At 45.3% G+C, this 25,688-nt stretch overlaps 1 protein-coding gene across 1 annotated transcript; it reads left to right on the top strand.

The window, feature by feature from the left end:
• The first annotated feature begins 1,002 nt into the window (after positions 1-1,002).
• ITIH6 (inter-alpha-trypsin inhibitor heavy chain family member 6) lies at positions 1,003-25,558 on the top strand. The gene is given in 25 exon segments (XM_044234727.1): positions 1,003-1,092; positions 2,199-2,274; positions 2,277-2,376; positions 6,989-7,115; positions 7,930-7,984; positions 7,987-8,193; positions 10,691-10,728; positions 10,730-10,823; positions 10,826-10,860; positions 16,440-16,529; positions 16,531-16,560; positions 22,024-22,108; positions 22,111-22,173; positions 23,028-23,052; positions 23,054-23,399; positions 23,401-23,441; positions 23,443-23,503; positions 23,506-23,590; positions 23,593-24,038; positions 24,040-24,120; positions 24,122-24,444; positions 24,446-24,526; positions 25,011-25,224; positions 25,227-25,353; positions 25,356-25,558. Coding segments are annotated over 25 exon segments (3,123 nt in total).
• Positions 25,559-25,688: the final 130 nt, after the last annotated feature.

Genomic DNA, 25,688 nt, shown 5'->3' with positions numbered 1-25,688 from the left:
CTATACCTGCAGACAGTCCAGAGCATCTCCGGGTTCCCCCTACTGACTGATGCCTACCAACTCAGCCTCTTCCCAGACTTCCTCCACCTAGGTCTCCAGAGGGACAGGGAGCTTCCCATACTTTTCATCTCAGTCTGGTCTCATCCCACTCTAGTCCTAGCAGTTAATATTTACTGAACACTAATCTTGTTCCAAGCATTCCAAAAATACAGTGTCACTTAATCTTTATTACAACTTTACCACAACCTTATGAAGTAGGTGTTATTATTATCTTCATGTTATAGGAAGAAATGGAGGCTATAGAGTGGTTAATTAACTTAATACTATTAAATACTAATTATTAATATTATTATCTCAATGTTACATCTTCAGTAAGTGACAGAACTGAGCTTTAAATCCAGATGATCTGAATCCACTAGTTCTATTTTAAACTACTGTGTTATATTTTCACTCTCTCCTTAGCCTGTCTTGGCCTCTGACTATTCTGTATAATGTAAGTCTCATGTCTGTGGAAATTCTAATTAGTTATGGGACCCTAAGTAAGCCTTTCTTGTCTCAAAGTTAAAGTTAGTGCCAGAAGGGACCAGGATTGGGGCCTTGCACCACCAACCCCTCTCTCATAACTGCAACATTTTTAAGATGATCCATCCTAAGTGACCTTTCTCTGGCCTGAGTTTCTGGTCTCCTCTAGATGTTTATAAGAAAGAAAAACTCCACCTTGAGCCAACATAGCAAACAGACAGATCCACAACTCTAGTATGTTTAGCTTTTATTCATCTACAGCTGGATGAGGGGGAAAAACGGAGGCATGGAACTGGCCCCTCTCCAGGCAAGATGACAACCCCAGCTCTTGGACAATTCTGGATTGTATGGGCTTCAATGCCACATTCAGAGTCTTCCCCACCCTTCAGGATAGTTCCTCTCTTTCAAGAGAAGGGATACCCTGAAGAAAGCAAGAATTTGGGGAGTGACCCAAGCCAGAGGTGAGATATCTGGGTGGAGATGCTCATCTGTGTCAGCTTTTTGCTGACCATCCTCCTTGAAGTGACATACCGGGGACCTCCATGCCCACCTCATCAAGCCCAAAGGTTAGTTCTGGGAAAAGGAAACAAAGTCTGGGATTTTTGAGAAAATTAGCTCTTTGAAGGGGAATAGGGAAAAGTTACTGGATCTGTTTTCTCAGTCCTACAACTCAGAAGCTAGGGGCAGAGAAAAGAGATATTATTGCTAAGCGCATGTCAGGTGCTGCACCAGAGATTTGAGAGTTACTCTTTCACTTAATCCTCACAGTGTCCCCGTGACCTAAGCTCTATTATTGTCCCCATCAAATAGAGGAGGAAACAGAGGCTCAGAGGTTAAGACCTAGTTAGGAAGTGGCAGAACTAAAATTTGAACCTAGGTCCATCTGATCCCAAATGCCTTCATTTCCCACTGCCCAACACTGAGAATGAACTAGGTGTATGTTATATGTGAATAAATGGAAGGATCATGGCTTCAGAAAAGGTGAGGAAGAAGATCAATATTTTAATTGTAAGTGACTTCAATCTCTGGGCCCAGTTAACACATTGGTAAAATGTGGACTAGAGTAGTATCTAGCTCAGAGAGTAAATTCGAGAGTTAAATAAGATCATGGGTGCCAGATGCTTATCATGCTTTAGGTGCATGATGGCATTTATCGGATGTAATTTTTTATACCTGAGATCTTGAAGAGGAAGAAAATATATATGTTTGTCACAGTGCCTTGCATAGAGTAGGGCTCAATGAATGACAGCCACTCTATTATACTCTAAAGCTTTGCCACTCAAAGTAAAATCCATGTACTAGCAGCATCAGCATCACCTGGGAGCTTTTCAGAAAAGGCACAATCACAGGCCCCAGCCCAGACTTGCTGAATCAAAATCTGCATTTTAACAAGATCTCCAGGAGATTCATGCGCACATTGAAGTTGCTGAAACACTTGTACACAAGTCCCTTAATTTGTGATCTCCTGAAAATCTGGTTCTGAGACTTGATAAAATTCACAGAATATTAAGCAGATTTATGAAATGGATGACAGAGGCAGTTTCCCCTCTCTGGTCTTCAGCTTCTCCACCTGTTCCCTGTGGTTCAGGAGTTCTGGGTTCCCAAGTACATGTTCCTTAGCACATGTAGGCCCATGGGAGAGTCTACTTAACCCATCTCCCTGTCTTCTCTCTCAGCTGTTGATGACAAGTTATTGTGTACACTCTACTGTGGTTTCCCACTGTACTCGCACCTTGGTCACCTCTGTCCTGTTCATCTACATGCTGAGGCCCATAAAACCACCTTTGACCTGCATCTGCCTCACCTTCCCTTTATCTCCAATTTCACTTATGTATGCCTGCTTCCAAACTTATTGTTTTATTCATTCGTGTGGACATTTATTCATTCTTTTGTCCATTTTTTTCAGTAGAGCGTAGTGATAAAGAGTATGCATTACGAAATCAGATTTCTTGAGTTTTAATCTTGACTTTGCCAATTTTGGTACTCAGGACAAGTCACTTCACTTCTCAGGGTCTCATTTTACACATCTGTAGAATGGAGATAAAATTAAGACCCACCTGCAAGAATTAAATGAGTTTACATATGTGAAAATGTCTGCTAAAACCAGTGCCAGGGACATAAGTCCCTGATAATATTAGCTTGATTATTTTTTTAACAAACATTTTCTGATACGATACCGACTGTGTGACTTGCACTGGGCTGCGTACTATGGAAAGAGGAAGATAAATCATACACAGTCCCAGATCCCAAAGAATTCACAGTCTAAAGGGGGGACAGGAAAAAGGAAGCAGATAGTTTTAATAATATGCTGGGAGAAAAGAGAAGTGTGAATGCAGGATTATGGGAATGGTGAGGACTACCAGGAGACAGTTAGTTCCCCCATCCCCAGGCAGTGAGAGAAAGCCTTACAGAGATGACACATAAATTGAGGCTTGAAATATGAGATATTCACCAGGTGAGTAAGGAGAAGGCAGGGCTGGGGAATTTCAATGTGCATGTGCCCATCACTTTAGAAATAACTGCAGTCCAGGGCACCTAAGTGGCACAGTTCGTTAAGCATCCTACTCTTGATTTCAGCTCATGATCTTATGGTCCTGAGATCAAGCTTCCCCTCCCTCATCAGTGGGGAGTATGCTTGTATGCTCTCTCTCCCTCTCCCTCTGCTCTTCCAACTCATACTCTCTCTCTCTCTCTCAGATAAATAAATCCTTAAAAAACAAAGAAATAACTATGGCCCATAATGAGGAGACATGGCAAGGTTTAAGTAAGATGTGACAATAATGAAATGGGATGGGCTGGAGGGGCCAACTGGGAAACAGAGAGCTCAGTAAGAAACCTGAAGGATGCTGGAGCTGGAGCAGTGCAGTGTTGGTGAGATTAGAGACCATAAACAGGGAGAAACAATCTGATGTATGTGAAAAGTAAGTAATACAGAGGTGCCAACCTGATTTCAGCTTGTCTGACCTGGTAGAAGACAGTGCCTTCTTTGAGATGATAAAAATGGGAGAAGGAGCAGGTCAAGGGGAGCTTACTGGGGACTCATTAGCCCATATAACACCTTAGGGTGAACTAGAAAAGTTCCCCCCACCTCTTGGGGAAAGGACTCAGATTTAGCAGTTGAGTAAGGCCAGCACAGGCAGTTTCAGTCTTTGCTCTGACCTCCTTCACCAGAGAGGGTCCCTGTACTGCAAACAACCTGCAAGCCTCAGCAATAGCCCTGGGCTTTGTCATCTGGAACCTTCTGGTTTTGATGAGCAGATGGCACTCCCTAGGTTAAGGAAAGTTTGGAGGATGTAAGATGTGTGCCCCTGGCAAGGGAGTTCACAGGGGAGGTGCTGAAGGGATTAAAGTGGGCTTTCTCGAACCATGATTTTCCATATAGGTAAGAATTGAAGGTACCATAATCATTGCAGGGAAAGGAGAGAGGAACAAAGGCAAAACAGCTGGTATGAATTTGTAGTATGAAGGCTAACCAGAGAGGTTGCTTGTCAAATGATGCAAGGGCCAAGTAGTGGGGCAGAATTTGGATTTTTACTCCAATAGGAAAAAAAATTAAAAACACCAAAAGTTTTTTTTAAAGATTTTATTTATTTATTTGACAGACAGAGATCACAAGGAGGCAGAGAGACAGGCAGAGAGAGAGGCAGAGAGAGAGGAGGAAGCAGGCTCCCTGCTGAGCAGAGAGCCCGACGTGGGGCTCGATCCCAGGACCCTGGGATCATGACCTGAGCCGAAGGCAGAGGCCCCAACCCACTGAGCCACCCAGGCGCCCCAAAAGTTTTTTTTTTTAATTAGGCAAAGTAGGCTGGGGGAAATGTTCTTGGGCAGACTCTATGGAAAGTATGCTTGTTGGAGGCAGCGCATACACAAGATGCCCCAGTGTGCTGCTGCCTGACCAGCTCCACCCTACACCCCCATACCTCCCAGAAGACCTTGGGGGCATTGCCAGTCCAGCCCACCCCTAACACAAGTGCAACAATAGTCTGTTTCAACTCCCTAGAAACACTTCCCTCCTAAGTGGTCTCTTCTGCAAGCTGCATATCTTCCTCAAGTGTTCCTGTCAGACACTGCTTTGCTCAAATAACTTCACCCATGCTTCACCCCATATCTGTGCCTCAGTTTCTCCATATGTAAATGGAGATTGTTTTTTCTTCCTTTTACAGAGTTGCATGAATATTCTCTAGGACACTGAACTCCTTAAAGGACAGCTCTGACCCATCCCTTCCCTTTTCAAGATTTATCCCTAACTCCCTATTCTCCATAGCAAAAGTCTTCACTGCCCTGTGAGCTCCTTGATTCTAGTATTCAAATCTCTTTATTTTCTAGGCCTACCCAAATACTCCAAATTTCCCTCCATATCTTCTTTACCTGCACCTCTGCGCTAACTAAATACTTGCTGTTCCTTGAAATACATTCTGTGTTTTTATGCTGTCTATCCAGAATGGCCATTATACATATAATTGTTGAGTACCTGTTGTGTGCCAGGCCATATTCCATGCACTGTGTATATAGCAGAAAATGAGACAGACAAAATCCCTGCATTAAAGGAGCTCATAGTCCACTGGAGAAGACAGACAAGGAAAAATTAAACATAGATGTATATGTCAGTTTATGGATAAGAAGTGTTACAAAGAAATAGAAAGTGGAACAAGGGAGATACAGAGTGAATAGGAAGGTGCTATTTTAGAGTAATCAAGGGTGTCCCTCTGATGAAATGACATGTGAACAAAGACCTGAAAGAAGATAGTGTGTAAGACTTGCAAAGATCAAGAGGAAGAGTGTTCCAAACTAAAGGAAAAGTTATTGCAGATACTCTGAGACAGGAGTATGCTGAACAAATTCAAGAAACAGCAATGAGGGAAGTGTGGATGGAGCAGAATAAGTGAGGGAAAGAGTAGGAGATTATGGGGTTAAAGAGGTGACAGTGAGCCAGACTGTGAAGGGTCATGGGGCCCTTGGTGAGAGCTTTGGCTTTTACTCTAAGTATAGATAGTCACAGAGAGTTTTGAGTAAAAAAGGGACATGGCCTCACTTAGGATTAAATGACCTCTCTCACTGTTGTGAAGAGAACAGACACTAAAGAGGCAGAGCTTTACAGAGGGAAGCCAGTTAATAAGTCATTTGTCCAAACAAGAGATGTTGGTAGTTTGAGGTTGGGTAGTAATTGTAGGAATGGTAAGAATTAGATTGTGGATGTATCTAAAGATAGTGCCAAAATTCCCTGATGGATTAGATGTGGAATGTGAGAGGAAGAGGGGGGTCAGTCATGACTCTAAAAATTTTCATCCAAACAACTATTTCCTGAGATAAGGAGGACTGGGGAGGAGCAGACTGTGGAGGTGAGGGTGGTACCAAGAACTAAGTTTGGGTTATGTTAGGCTTTAGGTATCTATTCTACATTCTAGTGGAAATGTCAAGTAAGCAATTAGATATGTACCTCTGGGTTACATGGGACAGGTAAACAAGAGAGATACAGATTTGGGAGTCATCTACATATAATGATATTTAGAGCCATGGGAATAGATGACATCACCTAGAGAGGGACTGTAGAAAGAACAGAGGAGGGAAGAGGAAGTTAAGAACAGAGTCTAGGAGAGTCCCAAAGAGTTAGATGCCAGGAAGAAAAAAAGCCAACAAAGGAAACTAAAAAGGCATGGCCAGTAAAAAACATGTATCCAAAGTCTCTCTGTTTTTCAGGCCTAGCACTAAGGCCACCTCCTCTAGAACCCTTTCCTAAAAGCTTGGGAAAAAAGTGACCCCTCTCTTCTTTGAAATTTATACTCTATTAGCTTCTTAGAGCAACGGAAAAAATTGAGGGAGGTGTGGTGGTAAGCAGTCTTACTTGTATTCCATTAGTCTGTGAGTTCTCTGAGGTCAAGACCCCCTCCCTATTCAGGCCAGATGCCTTAGCAGGGATTTGCATTTTGCTTTCACAATTTTTATCACATGTACCACCCACCATATTAATCACTTAATGTAATTTTTTAAAAATAGATATACTTTTTGAGATTAACTAAATTAGTCTTATCTTAAGCAGCAGTATTTGTGAGTTCATGGGTTCAATGTGCTAGTTATATTTTAATACATATTACAGTAGACACATAACAGTTACAATAAAAATGTTCAGTTGTGTTCCATAACTTCATGTGCCAAAACATGGAATTCATTTCAACACTTTGAGAAATGAAAAAGTCCCAGCACCAGGTCTACCATATGCCAACTGGGTGGTCTCCATTTCCCCACCTGACAAATGGAGATAATGATAACTGCTTCACTTGATTTTATCTACCTGGACTCCCCTCTCTTCTGTTGTTCCTTTTCTCACCCTAGTTTTATGGTACGATTTTGCTCTTTCTCTCTCCCCATCCTCCACCCTTCTCTTTTTTTGTTTGTATCTTCTCTCTGTTTCTAACCACCTCTTTTTTTCCTTTGTCTATTTCTGTCTCTCTCATTCCTCATCTCTCAGGACCATCAACAATAAAGTCTATGTTGTGGAAGTCAATGAGAAGCACCAGGCAAAGAAAATCTGTGAGAAAGCCTATCAGCAGGGAAATGCAGTTGCTCATGTGGGCATCAAGATAAGGCTTCATCCAGTCTGAAATGTGACCAATTTCATCTTAACTGTGTGATCAGGAACTTACACATGTTTTCCCAGGGCCTCAGTTCCTACCTCCATGAAACAGAGATAATATTCTTTACTCCATAAGATTATATGAAGATGACATAAATTAATTAATATTCAAACTTGTAAGAAAGTAGGTGTTCAAAAAATGGGACTTTACATCCCCATTTCCACTTTCGTCCTCCCAGCAGGATGTGGCTTATTTAAGAACTGGCACCTTCTAGTGAGGTTATATTCAGGTAAGATTTTTCTAAATTGAATCCTATTTCCTAAATGAGTTTCATTCTACTGGCAGAAATGTAAAGTCTTCCTTCAGTGTTTCCTCCCAGCTTCCAAAAGAGTTTCATCAAGCACATAAACTTTAGGTTTGGCTCCTACATTCTGAGGAATTAATGGCATATAAAGAAGTTTACTCTAAAGCATGGGGAGAGGATGGGTGTGAGGGGCTATTTGATGGGAAAGAAGCATTGTGTGTAAATGGAAAACATTTTTCATAAAACATTAGCCAATTATTTTTCTATTCTACATTCATATTTTCACCCACAGAGTTTCTTTGTGTGTAAGCTGCCTGTGAATCAATTTATCAGGCACAATATTTAGGAGTGTGAATGAGGAAGAGAGATTAACGAGCAGATGACAAACTATGGGTGAGGGGTTTAGTTGAACTAGAAGCCCAGTCAGGTCTCCTAGGGCCAGGGTGGGCATGTGCAGAACTGGGCCATCTATCCATTTTCTTCCCTTATGAGATCTCATCCCCTTTCCACCCTCCTCCCTTTCACGCTCAGGGACTAGAAGAAGAGAAGTTTGGAATCTCTACTAGCCCGGCAGCAGGTCTGGAGGTGAGTTTTCCATGGTCTATGAGGGGCTGCTATAATGGTTCCAGGGACAGTACCTGGCAGTGGTTAGCTTGAAGCTTGGCCAGTTGGTCACAAGGCTGACTGTGGAGGTCACAGTGTCAGAAAGAATGGGAACTGGCTATGTTCACATGCCACCTCTGAAGGCCAGCCACCTGTGTACCAACACCCACAGGGGAATATCAGCAGCACTATGTGTCAACCATCATAATGGATGGCTTCCCCCAAATCAGAAACTGTACTTGGGATTCCCTTTAATACCACTTCTGGCCTGACCTCACTGCCAAGATCCCTCTGCATTCAAATGACAAGGGGTAATACTTGGACTTCAAGATATTTGTGCCATAAATTTGGTCTGACCCATGCAAGCTGTGTGAAATGAGCAAGTCCAATAACTTTTCAGTTTTGATTTCTTTTATGAAAAAATAAAATTGCAGTAGGGAGTGCTGGGTGGGCTCCATTAAATCATGTGGTGATAAGACTGAAGTTGAAGAAGCCAACCTAGACAAAACTGGCAGTCCTCAAATGACCACTGAGAATGCAAGGGCAATGGGAAAACAGTGTGAAGTGCAGGCTGCCCTTGAGGATACCATCTCAGTCTCTCTAGGCCAGAGAACTGTCCTGGCTGCCAGCCTTGTTTTGAACATTACATCAAAAATTAATGATGTATTGTATGGTGACTAACATAACACAATTTAAAAAAAAAGATGGAGCACCTGGGTGGCTCAGTCTAAAACATACAAACAAAAATAATGATGTACCGTATGGTGAAAAACATAAAAAATATAAAAAATTTCATCTACAGATGTTTGAAGTCCAGACTGGCTACATCAGAATCACTATGTGAGCTGTTAGAAATACAGATTGCTGGACCCCATCCTTCTGGATTTTGCTTCAGTAGGTTAGGGAGGGGCCCAGGAATCTATGTTCTTAACCCATTTGCAGGTGAAATTGGTATCCAGCCAGATTGGAAAACCACTGAGCTGGCCTACCCACCTCCTCTGGGAGATGAATGGACAGACGCAGAGAAACCACTCATGCCATGTGACCACCCTCACCAAGCTGTTTAGCTTGGAGGCCTTGCCTCATTTGAGCCTACTGACCCAGAGAGGCAGGGTGGTATACATACATAAAGACACACACAGACCTGGGTTCTGAACCCAGCTTTGACCTTTTCCTAAGGTGGGACCACAGGCAAATGACTCCACTGCTCCGCTTCACTATTTCCACCAGTACAATGGGGAGATGCCATCCACAGCCCAGGACCATTGTGAGAATTTGAGAAAATGCCTTCCTTCAAATCACTGGTGCAGAGTCTCATGAAGATGTGATGATAACTGTAATTGTTAGCGTTATTGAGCACGTACTAAGAACCAAGTATGGGGGCGCCTGGGTGGCTCAGTAGGTTAAAGCCTCTGCCTTCGGCTCGGGTCATGATCCCGGGGTCCTGGGATTGAGCCCCGCATCAGGCTCTCTGCTCAGCAGGGAGCCTGCTTCCTCCTCTCTCTCTCTGCCTGCCTCTCTACCTCCTTGTAATCTCTGTCAAATAAAATAAATTAAAAAAAAAAAAAGAACCAAGTATGGTTCCAAGTGCTTTATGTAAATGGTCTCATTTAATCCCCACAAACGCTGTCTATGAAATAGGAGTTATTATAATTCCCATGCTACGGATGAGGAGACTGAGGCTTAAAGAGTGTGAATAACTTGTCTAGGGGCCCACAGGGAGCATCTGAGTCCTTGCAGCCTGCACTCTTAAGCCCTAAGCTATAAATGGCAGCTCCCTCCCCCTTCTCCTTAAAGGTTAAAGCAGAGGGTAGAGCCAATCCTGTGGGGAAAAAACAGAACAAAGACCTCTGAAAGGAAGGAAGCCAAGGGAATGTATGTAAGCAGAAGTCTCAGAGAGTATGGGGGCTCGGTTTGCCCCTAAGCTTCCTGACAGCTGTAGCAGGAAGAAGGGGGGGACGCAGAATTCCCAAGGTTCCATTTTCTGGAAAAAGGGAGGCACAGGGACATGTCTAAATGGACATTTGTCTTGGGCTGGAATTCCAGAAGAGCTGATCTTGTGGCCTGCTCAGCAAACATCCGGGACCAGAAAATCATCTGTGATTTCATGAGGCGCTAAAAGCCTTCTTCACACACGTGATTCTGAGAGTCAGAAGGCCGGGTGGCGGGCTGTGTGTGTCAGAAAACACATGAAATTCTATCCCAGAGGAGAACCTTGCTAGACTGCAATTTTCCACAGCAGTAAGGGGCATGGGAGGGGACCTAGGCCCTGTTTCCGTGTTTGTCTCTCTCCACAGCACACACCACACAGCCTCTGTGGGAGGAGACCCAGGTCTCTGGTCTAGGTGGGGACATGACACTCCTCCAGAGACTGGGCCCAGGGACGGATGGCAAGTGAGCCAGGGCAAGGTTGTGGGTGAGGGTCAGACTTCTAGAGCCTGGGAGCTGTGGGGAGGGCTGGGTGGGTCAGCCTGGGCCTGCTGGAAGAGGCAGAGCAGGAGGAGCTAGCTGTGGGATTTGGAGAGGATTATAGCACTGGGGCAAGTGGAAGGGTGCTGTAAGCAGGAGGAGCAGTGGGTGGTGCAGGGTTTGCTTTTCTCCATGCTCAGATATTGCCCCTTTTGATGTCATCCCTTTCTGCCTGGTGAGCCCTCCATGCCACCCATCTCAATCCTTCCCACCCGTACAGGTGAGGCTGACTCGTCCCCTTCTACCAGGATTGAGAGGGGGAGAGACCCGTGTCTGAATCACCTTCTGCCCAGCACTGCAAGACCAGTCTGCCTTTTCCAGTTCAGGCACCATGGCCCACTTTGTGGTCCAGCACATGGAGTCATGGAGGGCATCGCTGGAGATGTGCAGGTGAGGGGGAATGGAAATGGAAATGGAATGGAAAGAGTCTGGCTCTGGAGTCAGACAGGCCTGGCCAGTAATCTGGCTTCTGCAAATTGCTCATCTGATTTTCCCTAGAGATCAGTGAGGACAAGTGAACACAGACAGAATGATGTATAGGGACACATGACTTGACACCACAGGAGACACATGTGCTTCCTCTAAGTGTTGGAGACTCAGAACTGCATAAATTGAATAAAACTCCAAATGAACCCGTTCCTTTTTTTTTTTCCCTTAAGACTCCACTTATTTGAGAGAGAGCGAGAGAGTGAATGAGCGCAGGAGGAGGGGTGGGGGCGTGCAGAGGGAGAGGCAGAAGGAGAAGCAGAGGGAGAAGCAGACTCCCCACTGAGCAGGGAGCCCAACACAGGGCTCCATCTCAGGACCCTAGCATCATGACCTGAGCCGAAGGCAGATGCTTAACCCACTGAAGCACCCAGGCACCCTGAAATGAATCCACTCTTGGTTGAATTAAATTATAGCCCACTCTTAACCAGTCCTTTTGGAAAGTGAACCATTAGCCAGTAATTGGTCTCTCACGCTCATGGGGCTCTCACACTTTCTGCAGCTCTGATATTCTCATGTTCCCTCACACTTTCATGCCGTCTCTAAGTTTTAAAAATTCTTTTTGCCTCACCTGAGCCATCTGCCTAAACAGGGAGCCCTTAATTCTGAGCTCACACATTCATGAAGAATATGCAGAGATCTCATGCTCTGCCAGGAGGTTCCAGCATGGATCCAAGACCCTTGGCTTGACAACGATTGCATGGCTGCCTGAGATGTCTGGTCCCAGCCTTCCTTTCTTGCCATATCTCTCACCACCTGCAGCACACGAACCACCCTCCAGCTGCCCCACACACCACACCACACCACACCACACCACACCACACCACACCACGCCACATGCCTTTCTTTAAAAACACCTGAATTTGCCACTCATTTGTGCCTGAGTATTTGCTCATACTCTCTGCTTGCCCTGGGAATGTCTTCTCCCTCCTTTCTCCATTGGTTCTTGTCCTTGAAGATCTTGCTCAAATGCTACCTCTCTGATGAGTCCAGCCCATTGACAATTTTCCTGTCTGCTCTGGGCTAATATAGTGCTTTGGTAACACCTCTCCCCCTGCACATATTTACTCATTCATTCATATGTGGATACATCACCACCAAGCAGAGCTACTCTAGCCCAGTCCTGTCCTCACTGATTCTGGGAGCTCAGAAATGAGGTGGACACAACCCCTAGTCTTCCTTTGGAACATCCTAGCCCCTAAGCAGCCAGATACATAGACCTGTGGCAGTTATAAACGGTTCTAAATGCTGCATATAAATCTGTAATGGGTTATGCACAGATACCACTGAGGAGGGTTCCAGGAAAGCCTTCCTAAAGGAGTTGGCCTTTAAATTAGCCTGGGAAAAATATGGAGACTCTACCTCTGCCAGGGTCGTTGGGGTGAAGGGAATAGCAGATGCAGAGAGATGTAGGGAACAGTGTGTGCAGAGGCACAGAGGTATGGTACAGCCTGTTGCGGAGGGGGAGTAAAATAAGTCTCCCTCAAAAAAAAAAAAAAAAAAAAAAGTCTCCCTCTCCAAATAAGAGCTGAGGGTACCCTGCCAGTAGGTGGCAGCAGGGGCCTTAACCTGGTGTTCTATCCTGGGGGTGTGTTAATTGAGGTATTTGTCTGCATCCTCATTCTTTACCTTTTTGACCATTGCCTGGAGCAGAAACATAATCAGAACAGATGGAATTAGGCATTAAATAGCAAGACAGATACTCCCATTTACTACGTGCCTTGACTCCTGCATCCCCTACCAAGAATCCCTCCACTGACCTCCCATTCCTGCTTGAGGTTGCCCATCTTTCAAAGTCCTGCACATTCACCCCTTCATTCACTCAGTTGGGACTCCCTGGGTACCTAATCTGCTTCATGCCCACTGCTGGCTGATGCTGGGAACCCTGAAGTGAATCACACGGAGATCCTATTCACTGTCTCTGGGTGAAACACACACACACACACACACACACACACGATGAAAAGTTCTCTGTCAATGACAACACAAGCTGGGACGGATGCCATCATGAGGTGGTCAGGGAGGGCTCCCTGGCAGAAGTGAAAACTGAGCTGGGTGAAAGAATGCAAAAATGGATGCCAAGTTGGGAGAGGGGCTGTGAAATGGGAAAGACATTCTAGCCAACCGAGGCCTGCACGATACAGGGAATGAAGGCTGGAAATATCCAGGGGTGTTTAGGGAGCCTCACATAGGCTGGAGTTCCTGGAGCATTCATTTGAGACACAGGAAATGGTAAAAGGTGAGACCGAAGGCTACGAGTGCTGCAGGGGTGTGACGAGGAACATGGAATAAGTCTTGAAGGTGACAAGGGAGCCATGAAAGGGAATGACATTGTGGGGTTTGAGTTTAGGAAGACCTAACTGAGCAGCTGCTGCAAAGATGCATGGATGGGAGGGGCCGCAAAAGAAGGAGCAGAACCAAAGAGAAAGAAGTCTTGAATTTGGGTTTTGTTAGTCTGGAATGGAGAGGAGGGGTGGGCCTGGGATATATCCTGCAGATTAAACCAGCAGGAATCGGTAGCTGGTTGGATGTGGGGAGTGAGGGGCACAGGAAGATTCAAGGGTGATGCTCAGGTTTGTATCTGGAGTGACCATGTGGATGATAGGGTCTGTAAAGGACAAAGGCACACAAAGGCAGGATGGGGGAAATATAGCAATTTATTGTTTGGGCAAAATACGTTGGAAGCATCTTCAGACGTCCAGAGGAATGGGTCTAACAGTGATCAGGTATGTAGTTGTGGAGGGGGAAGAGTGGAGAACATTGGACAGGAGAAAGATGTGGTACTGGGTCATCATGGAGATTCAGGGACTGACAGTACAAGAGCTAGAGAAGCGACCCAGGGAGAATGTGTTGAGCCAGAAGAGCAGATCCACGATGGCAACTGCTAAGGTCCAGCAGCCACTGATCTCCTCAGCTCTCTGGGTGTCTAGCTCCACCAGCTGCCAGCAGTCTGCTCAGAGCTCTATATCGCCACCACTTCCCTCCATTGTGTTACACAAGCATAATCATTCTCTTTGCTTGCCATGACTGAAAAAAAAAAAAAAAAAAAAACCAAAACAGAAAGCACTGCTTAGAGAAAATGGAACTCATGTAAGGACTGAATCAAATGGGCCAGAGAACTGGTCGGAGAGTAAGGAGACTTTGCCATCTGAGTTTCCCAGGACAGAAGATTCTTCTTGGGACCAAAAGTGATCGCCAGTTGTGAAATACATCAGGGAGATGCAGTCTGATAAGAATAAAAAAACACGCACGTGCACCCGAATGTTTATAGCAGCCATGTCCACAATAGCCAAACTATGGAAAGAACCTAGATGTCCATCAACAGATGAGTGGATAAAGAAGATGTGGTGTATATATATACAATGGAATACTGTGCAGCCATCAAAGGAAATGAAACCTTGCCATTTGCGAAGACGTGGATGGAACTTGAGGGTATTATGCTTAGTGAAATAAGTCAATCGGAGAAAGACAACTATCATACTATCTCCTGATATGAGGAAGTAGAGATGCGACGTGGGGGGGTTAGGGGGTAGGAAAAGAATAAATGAAACAAGATGGGATCGGGAGGAAGACAAACCATAAGGGACTCTTAATGTCACAAACCAAACTGAGGGTGGTGGTGGGGAGGGGGGTAGGGAGAGGGTGGTGGGGTTATGGACATTGGGGAGGGTATGTGATATGGTGAGTGCTGTGAAGTGTGTAAACCTGGTGATTCACAGACCTGTACCCCTGGGGCTAATAATACATTATATGTTTATAAAAAAATAAAAAAATAAATTAAAAAAAAGAATCAAAATACACCTATTGAGTTTGGAAACCAACTAAGTACTGTTGCCTTTAGTGAGAGAAGAGTCAGTGTGTGGCGGGGGCTGAAGCCAGTCTGTGGTGTGGAGAGGAATAAACTGGACGTGAGCAGACCACTGCAGGCGGTGATTCCATTACCTTGGTATGCTGCAGGGAGGAGAGAAGATGGTTTAAAGTTTTGATGGGATTGGGATCAGTGGGGATTGTCTTAGTGGATGGAAAAGATACAACACTTTCCATATCCTAAAGAAGACCCAGGAGCTTGTGTGGGGCAGGTTGGAGAGAAGGGTCTGACTGGCGGAGGAGGTGATGGAGCCTGGGAGGGCATGGGGTCCAGGACAAGACTGTTTTGTCCTTAATAGAGGAAGAGGTGTATGGGTGTGTGAACCCTGTGCAAGGGTGGGGTGGGCAGTCCAAGGGACATGGCCTGGTGCCATTAATTTTCTTCATTAGGAAGGAAAGGAAACATTTCCTCCAAGTGAGGTGGCATGGCAGCTGAGGGGAGCGTGAGAGGGTGGTGACCTGGGTCATGCCTCTGGCTTATAGGATGTGAGGTGTGAGGCCACCAGGGAGCCTGGGACCACGAGGAGATAGGAATGTGATTTTCCCAGAAACTCTCACCTGCTTAGGTTTTAGGAGGAATCTCAGGACAGCTGGGCTCTGCCTTGGGCCTGAGCAGTGGTATGGTGGATGACCCAGGTCTTTGAGAACTGCTGTAGAGCGTCAGGAGAAAGTGGAGACAGAGCCCCCACATGCACATGTGAATTAACTCAAAGGCTGGAGTGGAGGGAAAGAGCAAGATGTCCTCCTCCCTTCTCCTCCTTTCCCCCTGAGAGAGGAGGGGATAATGTGTCCAGGCTTGTGATCAGAGAGCGCCTGAATGGCAGAGAGGAGAGTAAAGCTGGCTGTCCCAAGGCAGAGCTTACTTCAGGCTACTGAGCAGCACAGACCCTCAGCAAGCCCATACTTCCCTAGGCTGAGCTGACACTGACCCTGGGGGCCCTCCCAGCATCCCCCCTCCACTTCCCTCATCTGTTCCAGCCCCCAAGCTCTGCAGAGGGGAGATGGAGTGGGGGAAGGGGGTCAGCAGCCAATCACATCCTTGGCAGCCCAAGGCATCTGCACCTGGTCTAACCAATCCCCTCTGAACAAACAGCTCACCCAGCCTCTGCTCCCTCCTTCCCTGCCTACTCTGCCCAGCAACAGCAGAAAGGAGGCTTAAGGAAGAGAGGGAGGCCTTGCAAACTCTCAGCCCCTGGCAGCAATGGAGCTGGGCCCCTGGCTCACTCTATAGAGGGAGGTTAAAACAATACTTACAGTTCCTGGAGCCCAGGCAAAATGTCCCCAGGGGCCCTCAGGACTGTGCAAGTCAGCTCTCATGAACAGGAACTCACATATTACAGAGATCCTGATCCTTGGAGCCTTGGGCCACAAGCCAGCCTCATTCACTCCACAGTTCTGGGACAGGCCCTGGGCTGACAGCCTGAACAGCAGAGACACAGCTCTGGTAGAGGAGGTGGACATTGAAACAAACAATCGCACAGATGCCTATTTAACTAGAAGCAGAGAGAAGGCCTAGGAGGGAAAAAGGCACAGGGTGCTATGCCGGAGAATAAGAGGGGGGACCTGATTTAGACTGCCTTTCCTACTTCTTGTTGGTTTCACTTCTTTTTGTCCAGATTTACGAGGGCGATTTTATTCATTATTTTGCCCCCAGAAGCCTCCCACCTGTCAAGAAAAACGTGGGATTCGTTGTTGATACAAGCGGCTGGCTCTATGTTTGGCACCACGATGAAGCAGGTAACAAGGACCCGGCAGACCTGTTGTAGCTCTTGTTTTAGAAGGCTCAGAAAGCAGAGGGTACAGGAACAGTGGTCCTCTGGGACCAGAGACTCTACCTCCCATGACCCTGGGATCTTAGAGGCCAAGGCCTACCTTGGGGTCCTGGTACCTTGCACATTCAGGAGCCACATAGACCTGAAACCACAGAATACTGGGAACATTGAAACATTGGACATGGGGGGCTGTAACCATCAGGACCCTTAACCACAAAACTTCAGATCACCAAGGGGCCCAGAGTCATAGAACCTTCAAGCTGGAGAACTCTGGTGTCATAAAGCCCGAGTCAACAATATAAAAAGGAAACCATAGTCAATTTAGACTCTGAACCTTCCAGAGGCCACAGGTTTGTTTTGTCTCATTTTGTTTACTTTACCTCAAAGCCAGAAAAATACAGTGCACCGGCATTGTAGTGTTTAGAAACTACAAAGTCCCGGATCCACCTAGATTTAAAATATTGTCGCCCTTCTACAGAGCACCCTTAAAATGGAATACTGGGGCCATAGGCCAAAGAGATTTTGAGTTTAGAGCCTGAATCCATAAAGTTCCGGAAACAGTATTTTGAACTACAATACTCTGGGACTTGAGAATGATAAAGTCCAAGTGACCTGGAGCAGTACAGTCTATGGGCCTTAAAGTTCTGAACCATAGAGCCCATGGGGCCCAAGTCTACTAACTTGTACGACACCAGAGTGTAACCAAACTGGGGGAAGGGAAATATTGAAAGCTGTCTTTTGTAGTCTCAAGTGTAGGGGAAAGGCTATACCCAACTCCAAATTTTTCTAGCCTACCCATCCCAACTAAGGTCAGGAAAAAGCTGAGGAGCACTTGTGGTGGTCATATTTCAGGGGCATAGTTGCCCTCAGTCTTTTAGCATGGAACTATGAAATGCTTCTCCTTCCCCCACACAATATCACCTCATGCACTGCACTCCTGCATAACAACAGGAGATTATAGCTGATGGAACTGGAAGCTTAGCGGCTTTAAGAAAGACTATCCCAAGCAACCCAAGACAATAGAGGAGTCAAAAACAAGGATTCTAAAAGAAATTTTTGCCTCTGACACATGAAACTGTTAGCACCTAGCAAGCACAACCTAATTCCTGGCCGGATAAACATAGAATCTCCCACCAAAGACCTATTTACCTAGGATCTTTTTACGTGATACATCATGTCTGCTTTCACCAAAAACTTACAAGCTATGCTAAAATGAAAACAAAACAAAACAAAACAAAACACAGTCCAAAAAGATGAATCAACCATCAGAACCAGACTGATACGGCAGAGAAATTATTAGACCTGGAATTTAAAGTGGCCATGACTAATATGCTAAGGGCTCTAATGGGAAAAGTGGATAACATGCAAGAATAGACAGGTAATGCAAGCAGAGATGGATACCCTAAGAAAAGAAAAAGTAAATTCTAGAAATATAAAACACCATAACAGGAATGAAAAATGTCTTTGGTGGGCTCGTTAGGAGACTGAACATGGGCAAAGAACAAGTCAATAAGCCTGAGGACATGTTAATAGAAACTTCCCAAACTGAAAAGCAAAGAGGAGAAAGAATGTAAAACAAAATAAGAAAAAAGAGAATATCCAAGGACTGTATACAATTACAAAAGTATCACATATGTGTAATGGGAACACCAGGAGGAGAAGAAAGAAAATAACACAAGAAGTATTTGAAGTATTACTGGGTACAGATTTTCCAAAATAAAGGACAGCCACTAAACCACAGGTCTAGGAAGCTCAGAGAGCACCATGCAAGATTTAAAAAAAAAAAAAAAAATCTACACATAGGCATATCCTATTCCGACTACAGAAAATCAAAGAGAAATTTCTTAAAAAAAAAAAAACATGGAAAATATCACCTTACTTATACAGGAACAAGAATAGGAATTACATTGGACTTCTCTTGAGAAGTCATGCAACAAAAAGAGAGTGAAACGAAATATTTACCATATTGAAGAGAAGCAAAACAAAACAAGGAACCCCCAAAACTACCAGCCTAGAATTCTGTATACAGCAAAATTGTCTTTCCAGCGTGAATGAGTTAGGAAGACTTTACTAGCCAAACAAAAATTGAGGGACTTTTTGCCAGTAGACCTGCCTTGCACAGGTAAATGTTTAAAGAAGTTCTTCAGAGAGAAGGGAAATGGTGTAGTTCATATACTTGGGTCTACATAAAGAAAGGAAGAGTGTTAGGAAAGGAATGAATTATGGAAAAAGAAACTCTTTTCTTTTTTAATTAATAGATGTAACAAAAAGAGTTTGCTGAAAATAGTAATAGAAATAATGTGTTCAGTGAATACTTATAGATAAGTGAAATTAATGACAGCGATGTTACATAAGAGCCAGGAGGGATGAATTGGAAATATTCTTCCATGAGGTACTTGAAGCTGTATAGTGTTTTCTGAAAGTGGACTCGGATTAGTTGTAAAAGCAGATTGCACACTCTAGGGCAATCAATAAGAAAAAAAACATTGAAACCATAATGGCTTTGCTAAAAGACAAGAGAAAATGGGATCATATAAAACACTCAATTAAAACCACAGAAGACAGAAAAATAGTATAAGACCGAAAAAAGGAAGGAAGGAAGGAAGGAGAGACAGAAGGAAGGAAAGAAGGAAGGAAGGAAAGGAGAGAGGGAGGGAGGAAGGAAAAGAAAAGAAAATCAAGGGTAGCAAATAGAAAACAGTTAAAAACATGGCAAATATTAATCTATCCAAAGCAGTAATCACTCTAACCATAAATGGTCTAAATACACGTATTAAATGACAGAGACTATCAGTGTTGATTAAAACAAAACAGAACCTAACAAAAACAAACAAAAAACAAACAAACAAAACCAGACCCAACTCTGTGTTGTCTACAAGGAACCCATTTTAAATAAAAAGACACAGATAGACTAAAAGTCATGGTATGGGGAAAAAAAGATATCCCATTCTGAACACTAATCACAAAAAAGCTGAAGCAGCTATACTAATTTCAGATGAAACAGACTTTAGAGCAAGTAAGTTATCAGGGATAAGGAGATGCGTTGTTTAAAGAAACAAAGCAAATATCCCTGATAGATAACACACTGGTTGATCTCTTGGTAAATATGGCATTGTTTGCATGGAGGATCTGATTCACAAGACCTATAAAGTATCAAAAAACTTCCAGGGGCCCTGCAAATTATCTTCTCCATGAAGTGGAATGAAGAAAAGGATCGCCCATTTTGTGGGAGGCGCAGTTGCTGGCAATAGGGAAGACCAGATGAACAGCTTATTAGAAGGATAAGCTAAGGTATCTGCCATCACTATTTCTGCAGTTTGGCCAGTTAGTAAACCATGACTGCTTTCAGACTGAAAAAAAAATCTTATATAACTATAATTATATAATGGCTCTCCAAGAAGACACAGCAATCCTTAATGTGTAATGCACCTAACAATAGAACGTCAAAAGACATGAGGCAAAAACTGTTAGAACTGCAAAGAGACATAGATGAAACCACTGTTATAGTTAGAGACTTCAGCTCCCTTCTATCACAAATGGACAGATCCAGCAGGCACAAAATCAGTAAGGACAGAGTTTAACAGAACAGCACCATTAATCAGTTGAATAATTGACATCTACACAGTACTTCATCCAACAGCAACACAATACACATCCATCTCAAGCTCACATGGAATGTTTGCCAAAATAGACTACATCGTGGGCCGTAAAACACGCCCTAACAAAGTAAAAGAGTACAAATCATACAATAAATATATGCTCTCAGACCATGTGGATTAAACTAGAAATCAATAACAGACAGATAGCTGGAAAATCTCAATAGATTAAATGACATACTTCTAAAAACACGATTTGTCTCTGGTTAGCGGGAGATTCTCAGGAAGGGCCATCATGCTCTATGTGTCAGTCCTCTGAATGAAAACAAGAATGAGTGGCTAAATCCTTAAAACCATGCAACATTTAGGCCTTAGTACCTTGTATAGAAATAACCTTTCAGTCTTGAGGAAGACCTCAGCTCCCTATTCCAGAACGTGTGACCTCTACCCTGAGCTCATCCTGTGGCAGGAAAGACTCTGATCCCCTTGAAAGCATTCAAGGCATCTTCTATCAGTTTAAGGTGTAGAGAAAGGTGGGTCACAAGTGGTATTCCCTGTGGTCTCTGAAATCTATAACAATATAAAACTTGGAAGGCATAATGTTTAACACCTCCAAAATATGGATTTGCGTCCGTGGTTCATCAGTGACTAGTTGTGTGACCTTGAGCAAGTCACTCTGCCTCTCTGAGCCTCGGTGTTGTCACTGATAAAATGGGTATAATATCAGTATCTTTTCCATTGTGTTGCTATGACGATTAAATGAGCTGATGCATCTAAGTATTTGGCACAGTGACTGAAACATAACAAGTGCCCTGTAAGAGGTACCTAATACTAGGACCTACATTCCCTGTTCCCTGAAACTCTTATGTGCCTAGCCCTATGCTAGGTATTGTTACGGATAAGGGAGCCAAAAGGGAGAAGTATTCAAAGCCCTGTTCTCAGAGGGCTCAATATCAGTGTGTAAAATGAAAACATTCTACATATGACAGCGAGCAAACCATCTGGGACAGGGACTATCTGGGTACAAGGGGCATGGGTCAGAGTAAGCAATCAAGGAAGGGCTGCCCAGAGAAGGAGCAGTGGAGATATGAATAAGTAAAGGGGAAGTGGAAAGGTCTGTTACCTAAAGGGCACAATAAGAGCAAAGTTTGGGGGAGAAAATGGGATCTGGGTTATCTGGGGACTGAGGAGAGGATCCGCCTGGAAGAAATGGAAGGTGAGGTAAAAGAACAGATTACACAGGGAAGAACCAGAGCTTGCAAAGTCACTTAAAGGAAGTTGTAAAGACCCAGAATCATAAAAGTCTTAAGCTTTAGGGTCCTGGAATCACTGAATCCTGGGTCATGGGGTCCGGGAACCATGGAACACATAGGGCCCTAGCACCCTGAAAGCATGGAGCTTGAACCTTCTAGACCACCACTGTCTAACAGAACTATCTTGATGATGGAAAAGTTCTGAAGTTCTGAGGTGTCCCATACAGTAGTAGCCACTGCTCTGCAATAACCCTTGTGTGGTTATTGGGCACTTGAAATGTGGCTACTGCAAGTAAAGGAACAGTTTATTTATAATTTTTCTTTTAATTCTAACTAGCTTACATTTAAGAAGCTACATGTGGCTAGCAGTTTCCACTGGACAGTGCAGTTCTAGGCTTAGATCCATAGGGCCTGTGGCATTTTGACCCCGAGAATTCTAGACTTACGGAGTGCCGGAGTCAGAGAGTCTTAAAACCATACCACACTTAGGCCTCAGTACCTTGTATAGAAATAACTTTTTAGTCTTGAGCAAGACCTCCAGCCTTGGTCCATCTCCTTCATTTCACCCATATCCCACAGACTGAAAGGGCCACGAACGTGATCCTGGGTGGCGTGCGGGTCAACGACCACTTCTAAACCATCACCTTTTCTGACTCGGTTAGCATCTAGCTAGCATCCAGAATATCCACAGCACCAAGGACTACCTGGGTCACATGGAAGCTGGTGGTTGTAAGTGTAGACCTACCCACTCAAATGGATGGGCTGTGGTAATGTGGGGAATTCCTTTTTATCTATTTATTTATTTATTTTTCTATTTTAGGTAGGCCCCATGCCCAACATGGGCCCCGAACTCATGACCCTGAGATTAAGAGTCACGTGGCCTACTGCCTGAACCAGCCAGGTGCCCCAGATATGGGGAATTTTTTAAATGCTCCCTTTGTTCCCCCATCCACCTCACCTCTCACAATACCTGAAACATCACTATTATATTTTATACAAATATGTCCCTTCATCTTTCTGCCTCCCCTTTCCTAGTTGAAAGAACATAGCACTATGTATTTTAGGGCACATTCCTCTTCGGCCCTGAGTTTCTTTAAAGCACATACTCAGAAAAATTTGCCAAAACTTTTAAAAATCAATAATCTGTGTAGGTATTTCCAAGCACTTGGTCAAGCTGTTGCCCTGATTCTGGCTTTTGATCAATCGTCTCTCAGAGAAGTACTGAAGTCTCCCCGACCCGCCACCTCTGGTAAACTCAGCCCTTCCTTCCCGTATAGCATGGAGGTGGGGTTGCTATCATTGGGGAGATGCCCGTCTGACTAGAGAATTAGATATCCCCCCAGGAAACAGGCAAATCGTAGTCTGAGACAGGGAGTGATAAAAGCCAAGGACATGTGGGCCCCACGGTCAGATCTCAGGGAACCCGTGTGGGGGCAGGGGTGTTGGGAAGGATAAGCAGCAGAAACAGCCTGAGCAAAGATGAGAAATGACTGAGCCTGAGAGGTTGGTGAGGTGTCTAAGGTGTCTGCAATGGGGATAGAAATAACTAGAAAAGATGGTCTCACGGTCTGCTTCCCAATTAGGGACCAACATCAGTGCAGCTCTGCTACAGCATAGCATTGCTAAACCACAGCAATCAGGAGACTGGTCAGGGCTGCAGTGTGGGGAGGATCCGTCTCATCATCTTCTTGACAGATGCGGAGCCCATAGCCAGTGTGATGACCCCTAGGGTGATCCTCTCCAACATCTGTCAGGCACTGGGCAACAGGGTGTCCCTTTTTAGTTTGGCCTTCAGGGATGAGGCTGACTTCCCATTGCTGTGTCACCTGCCCCTGGAGAACCAGGGAGAAGCCTGGTGCACGTATGAGGGCACTGATGCAGCCCTACAGCTGAAGGGCCTCTATGAGGAGATCTCCATTCCTCCGCTGGCAGACGTGCATTCTTGAAGGGAGAGCCTCCCCTCCTCTGGGAGGCTTGGCTGGGGCCTCCCCTTGGACCTTTTCCCCATTATTTTCATGGCTCAGAACTGGTGGTGGCAGGACAGGCACAGGCAGGCAGGTAGGAAAGCAGGAACTTGGCATCCACCTGGCAGCCTGTGGCCCCAAGAGTCAGCTTCTTGTGGCCTGCCACAGTGAGGCAGCCACCAGCAGAGCCAGAAGAACTCTGGTGTCCCAGGGGAGTGGGCCTACAACGTAGCCCACTTCACCTGCTGCCTCTGGGCCTACACCACCAGTGGAGAGTTGCTGAGGGATGCTTCCAAGTCTGCTCGCCGCCTGCTGGCCACCAAAGTCCTCAAGCTGTCCCTTGAAAACAATGTTGTCATACCTCTGACTTCACTGGTCATGGTGCAGCCCAAGGAGGCAAGTGGGAAGGTCAGATCACAGATTTCCACTGCAGCTGTACTAGGCACCATTATGCCTTCATCCGCCAGCAGACGTGGCCTCGGGACAGGCACAGCCCCATCAGCCTTGTTACCCAAGGTCTCTCCCAAATTAGGGCTTGTGAAACCAAGGTCCTACTTATCCTCAACGGCTCCTGCTTCTACAGAAATTATGTCCAGTTCCAAGGAGTTGGAGCCACTGGGTCAGGACACTAAGTACCCTATCCACCCCAGCACACCCCAAATCCCCAAATCCTACACAACAGGATTCTGGCACTTTGGTTCAGCCAACTCTCAGCCAACTCTCAGGGCTACCTTTGGCCCTCAAACTCTGGTGCCCTATTGCTTCTGAAGCCCAGCGTGCCATCACACCAGAATCCTGGTACCCTATTACCCATCACTGCCAAGACACAAGTCCCACTTCTGAATCCTAGCACCCCATCCCAGCCCAAAGCTGGCATTGTGAAACATGATATTCCACTGTCCTCCAAACCTGGTGTTCCACCACAACACAAACTGGATGCTCTATCACATTCCCAACTTGGGGTACTCACATCACAGTCACCCAAAAGCTTGCCACAGGCCAATCCTGGAGTCTCCATGCTTCAGGTCTTCAAACACTTATCACAAAACTAGACCAAAGGTTCCTGCTCACAAGACCCCAAACAATCTGTCACACCCTAAACCCAGCATCCTCTTAACCTTAACATCCCGAAAATCCTAACACCTCTTTTTTTTTTAAGATCCCATTTATTTATTTGGTTTTTTTAAAAGATTTTATTTATTTATTTGACAGAGAGAGATCACAAGTAGACAGAGAGGCAGGCAGAGAGAAAGGAAGGGAAGCAGGCCCCCTGCTGAGCAGAGAGCCCGATGCGGGACTCGATCCCAGGACCCTGAGATCATGACCTGAGCCGAAGGCAGCGGCCCAACCCACTGAGCCACCCAGGCGCCCCCCATTTATTTATTTGACAGACAGAAATCACAAGTAGGCAGAGAGGCAGGCAGAGAGAGATGGAGGAAGCAGGCTCCCCGCTGAGAAGAGAGCCCGATGCCGGGCTCGATCCCAGGACCCTGAGATCATGACCTGAGCCGAAGGCAGAGGCTATAACCCACTGAGCCAGCCAGGCACCCCAGTCCCAACACCTCTTAACTCTAATACCCCAGCTCCCCAAAATTACCCAAGCTTATCATTTTCCAAACCTAGGACCCCAATCCCCAATAAACCCAAAACCCCGTTACCTCCCAGACCTGTCAGACCAATGCCCCTACCTCCTCAGGATCCAAACACATTCACAAGCACAACCTCAAGTCCTGCAAGTCCCAGCAAGACCATGACCACCTCTGTCTTTGGAGCACCCTTCCCAATTCCCTTTGACTCCACCTTGCCCTTTCTGCTGCCCTGAGAAAGCTCTGGCTTCAGCAGGATCTGCTGCTGGGGCCCCAAATCACCAGGCAAATTCTGGGACTACCTGTGTCAGAAGTCCCAACAATGGGCCTCTCCAGCAGCTCCAGGCCTATGCCAGAAGGCAGCCCCCAAATGTGCCAGTCTTGCTGCCTTCTAGCATCCTCCCTGAGGTGGCCAGCCTGCTCCATTTCCCTGAGGAGCTAGAGCTGCTGTCTAAGTCAATGGTGGAGTCCATGATCATGGAGTCCTTGAACACACCAGCTTTCTATACCTTCCTCACTCCTGATGAAGATGGTGAGTGCCACGGGCAAGAGGTCAAGCCATGAGGAGGAGGTAAGAATGGAGAGCTCCGGGAACTAGGAATGTACAAAGCTTCTGCAGATTCTAGTGATGACAGTTGCCTGTTTGCTTGCTTTGAGACTTTGAATCAGCTACTTAACCTCTCTGGGCCTTAGA

This window comes from Neovison vison, chromosome X, assembly GCF_020171115.1.
Source record: "Neovison vison isolate M4711 chromosome X, ASM_NN_V1, whole genome shotgun sequence".
Classification (NCBI taxonomy): domain Eukaryota; kingdom Metazoa; phylum Chordata; class Mammalia; order Carnivora; family Mustelidae; genus Neogale; species Neogale vison.
The sequence above is the reverse complement of the archived record's forward strand: the minus strand, read 5'-3'. Positions and strand labels throughout refer to the sequence as shown.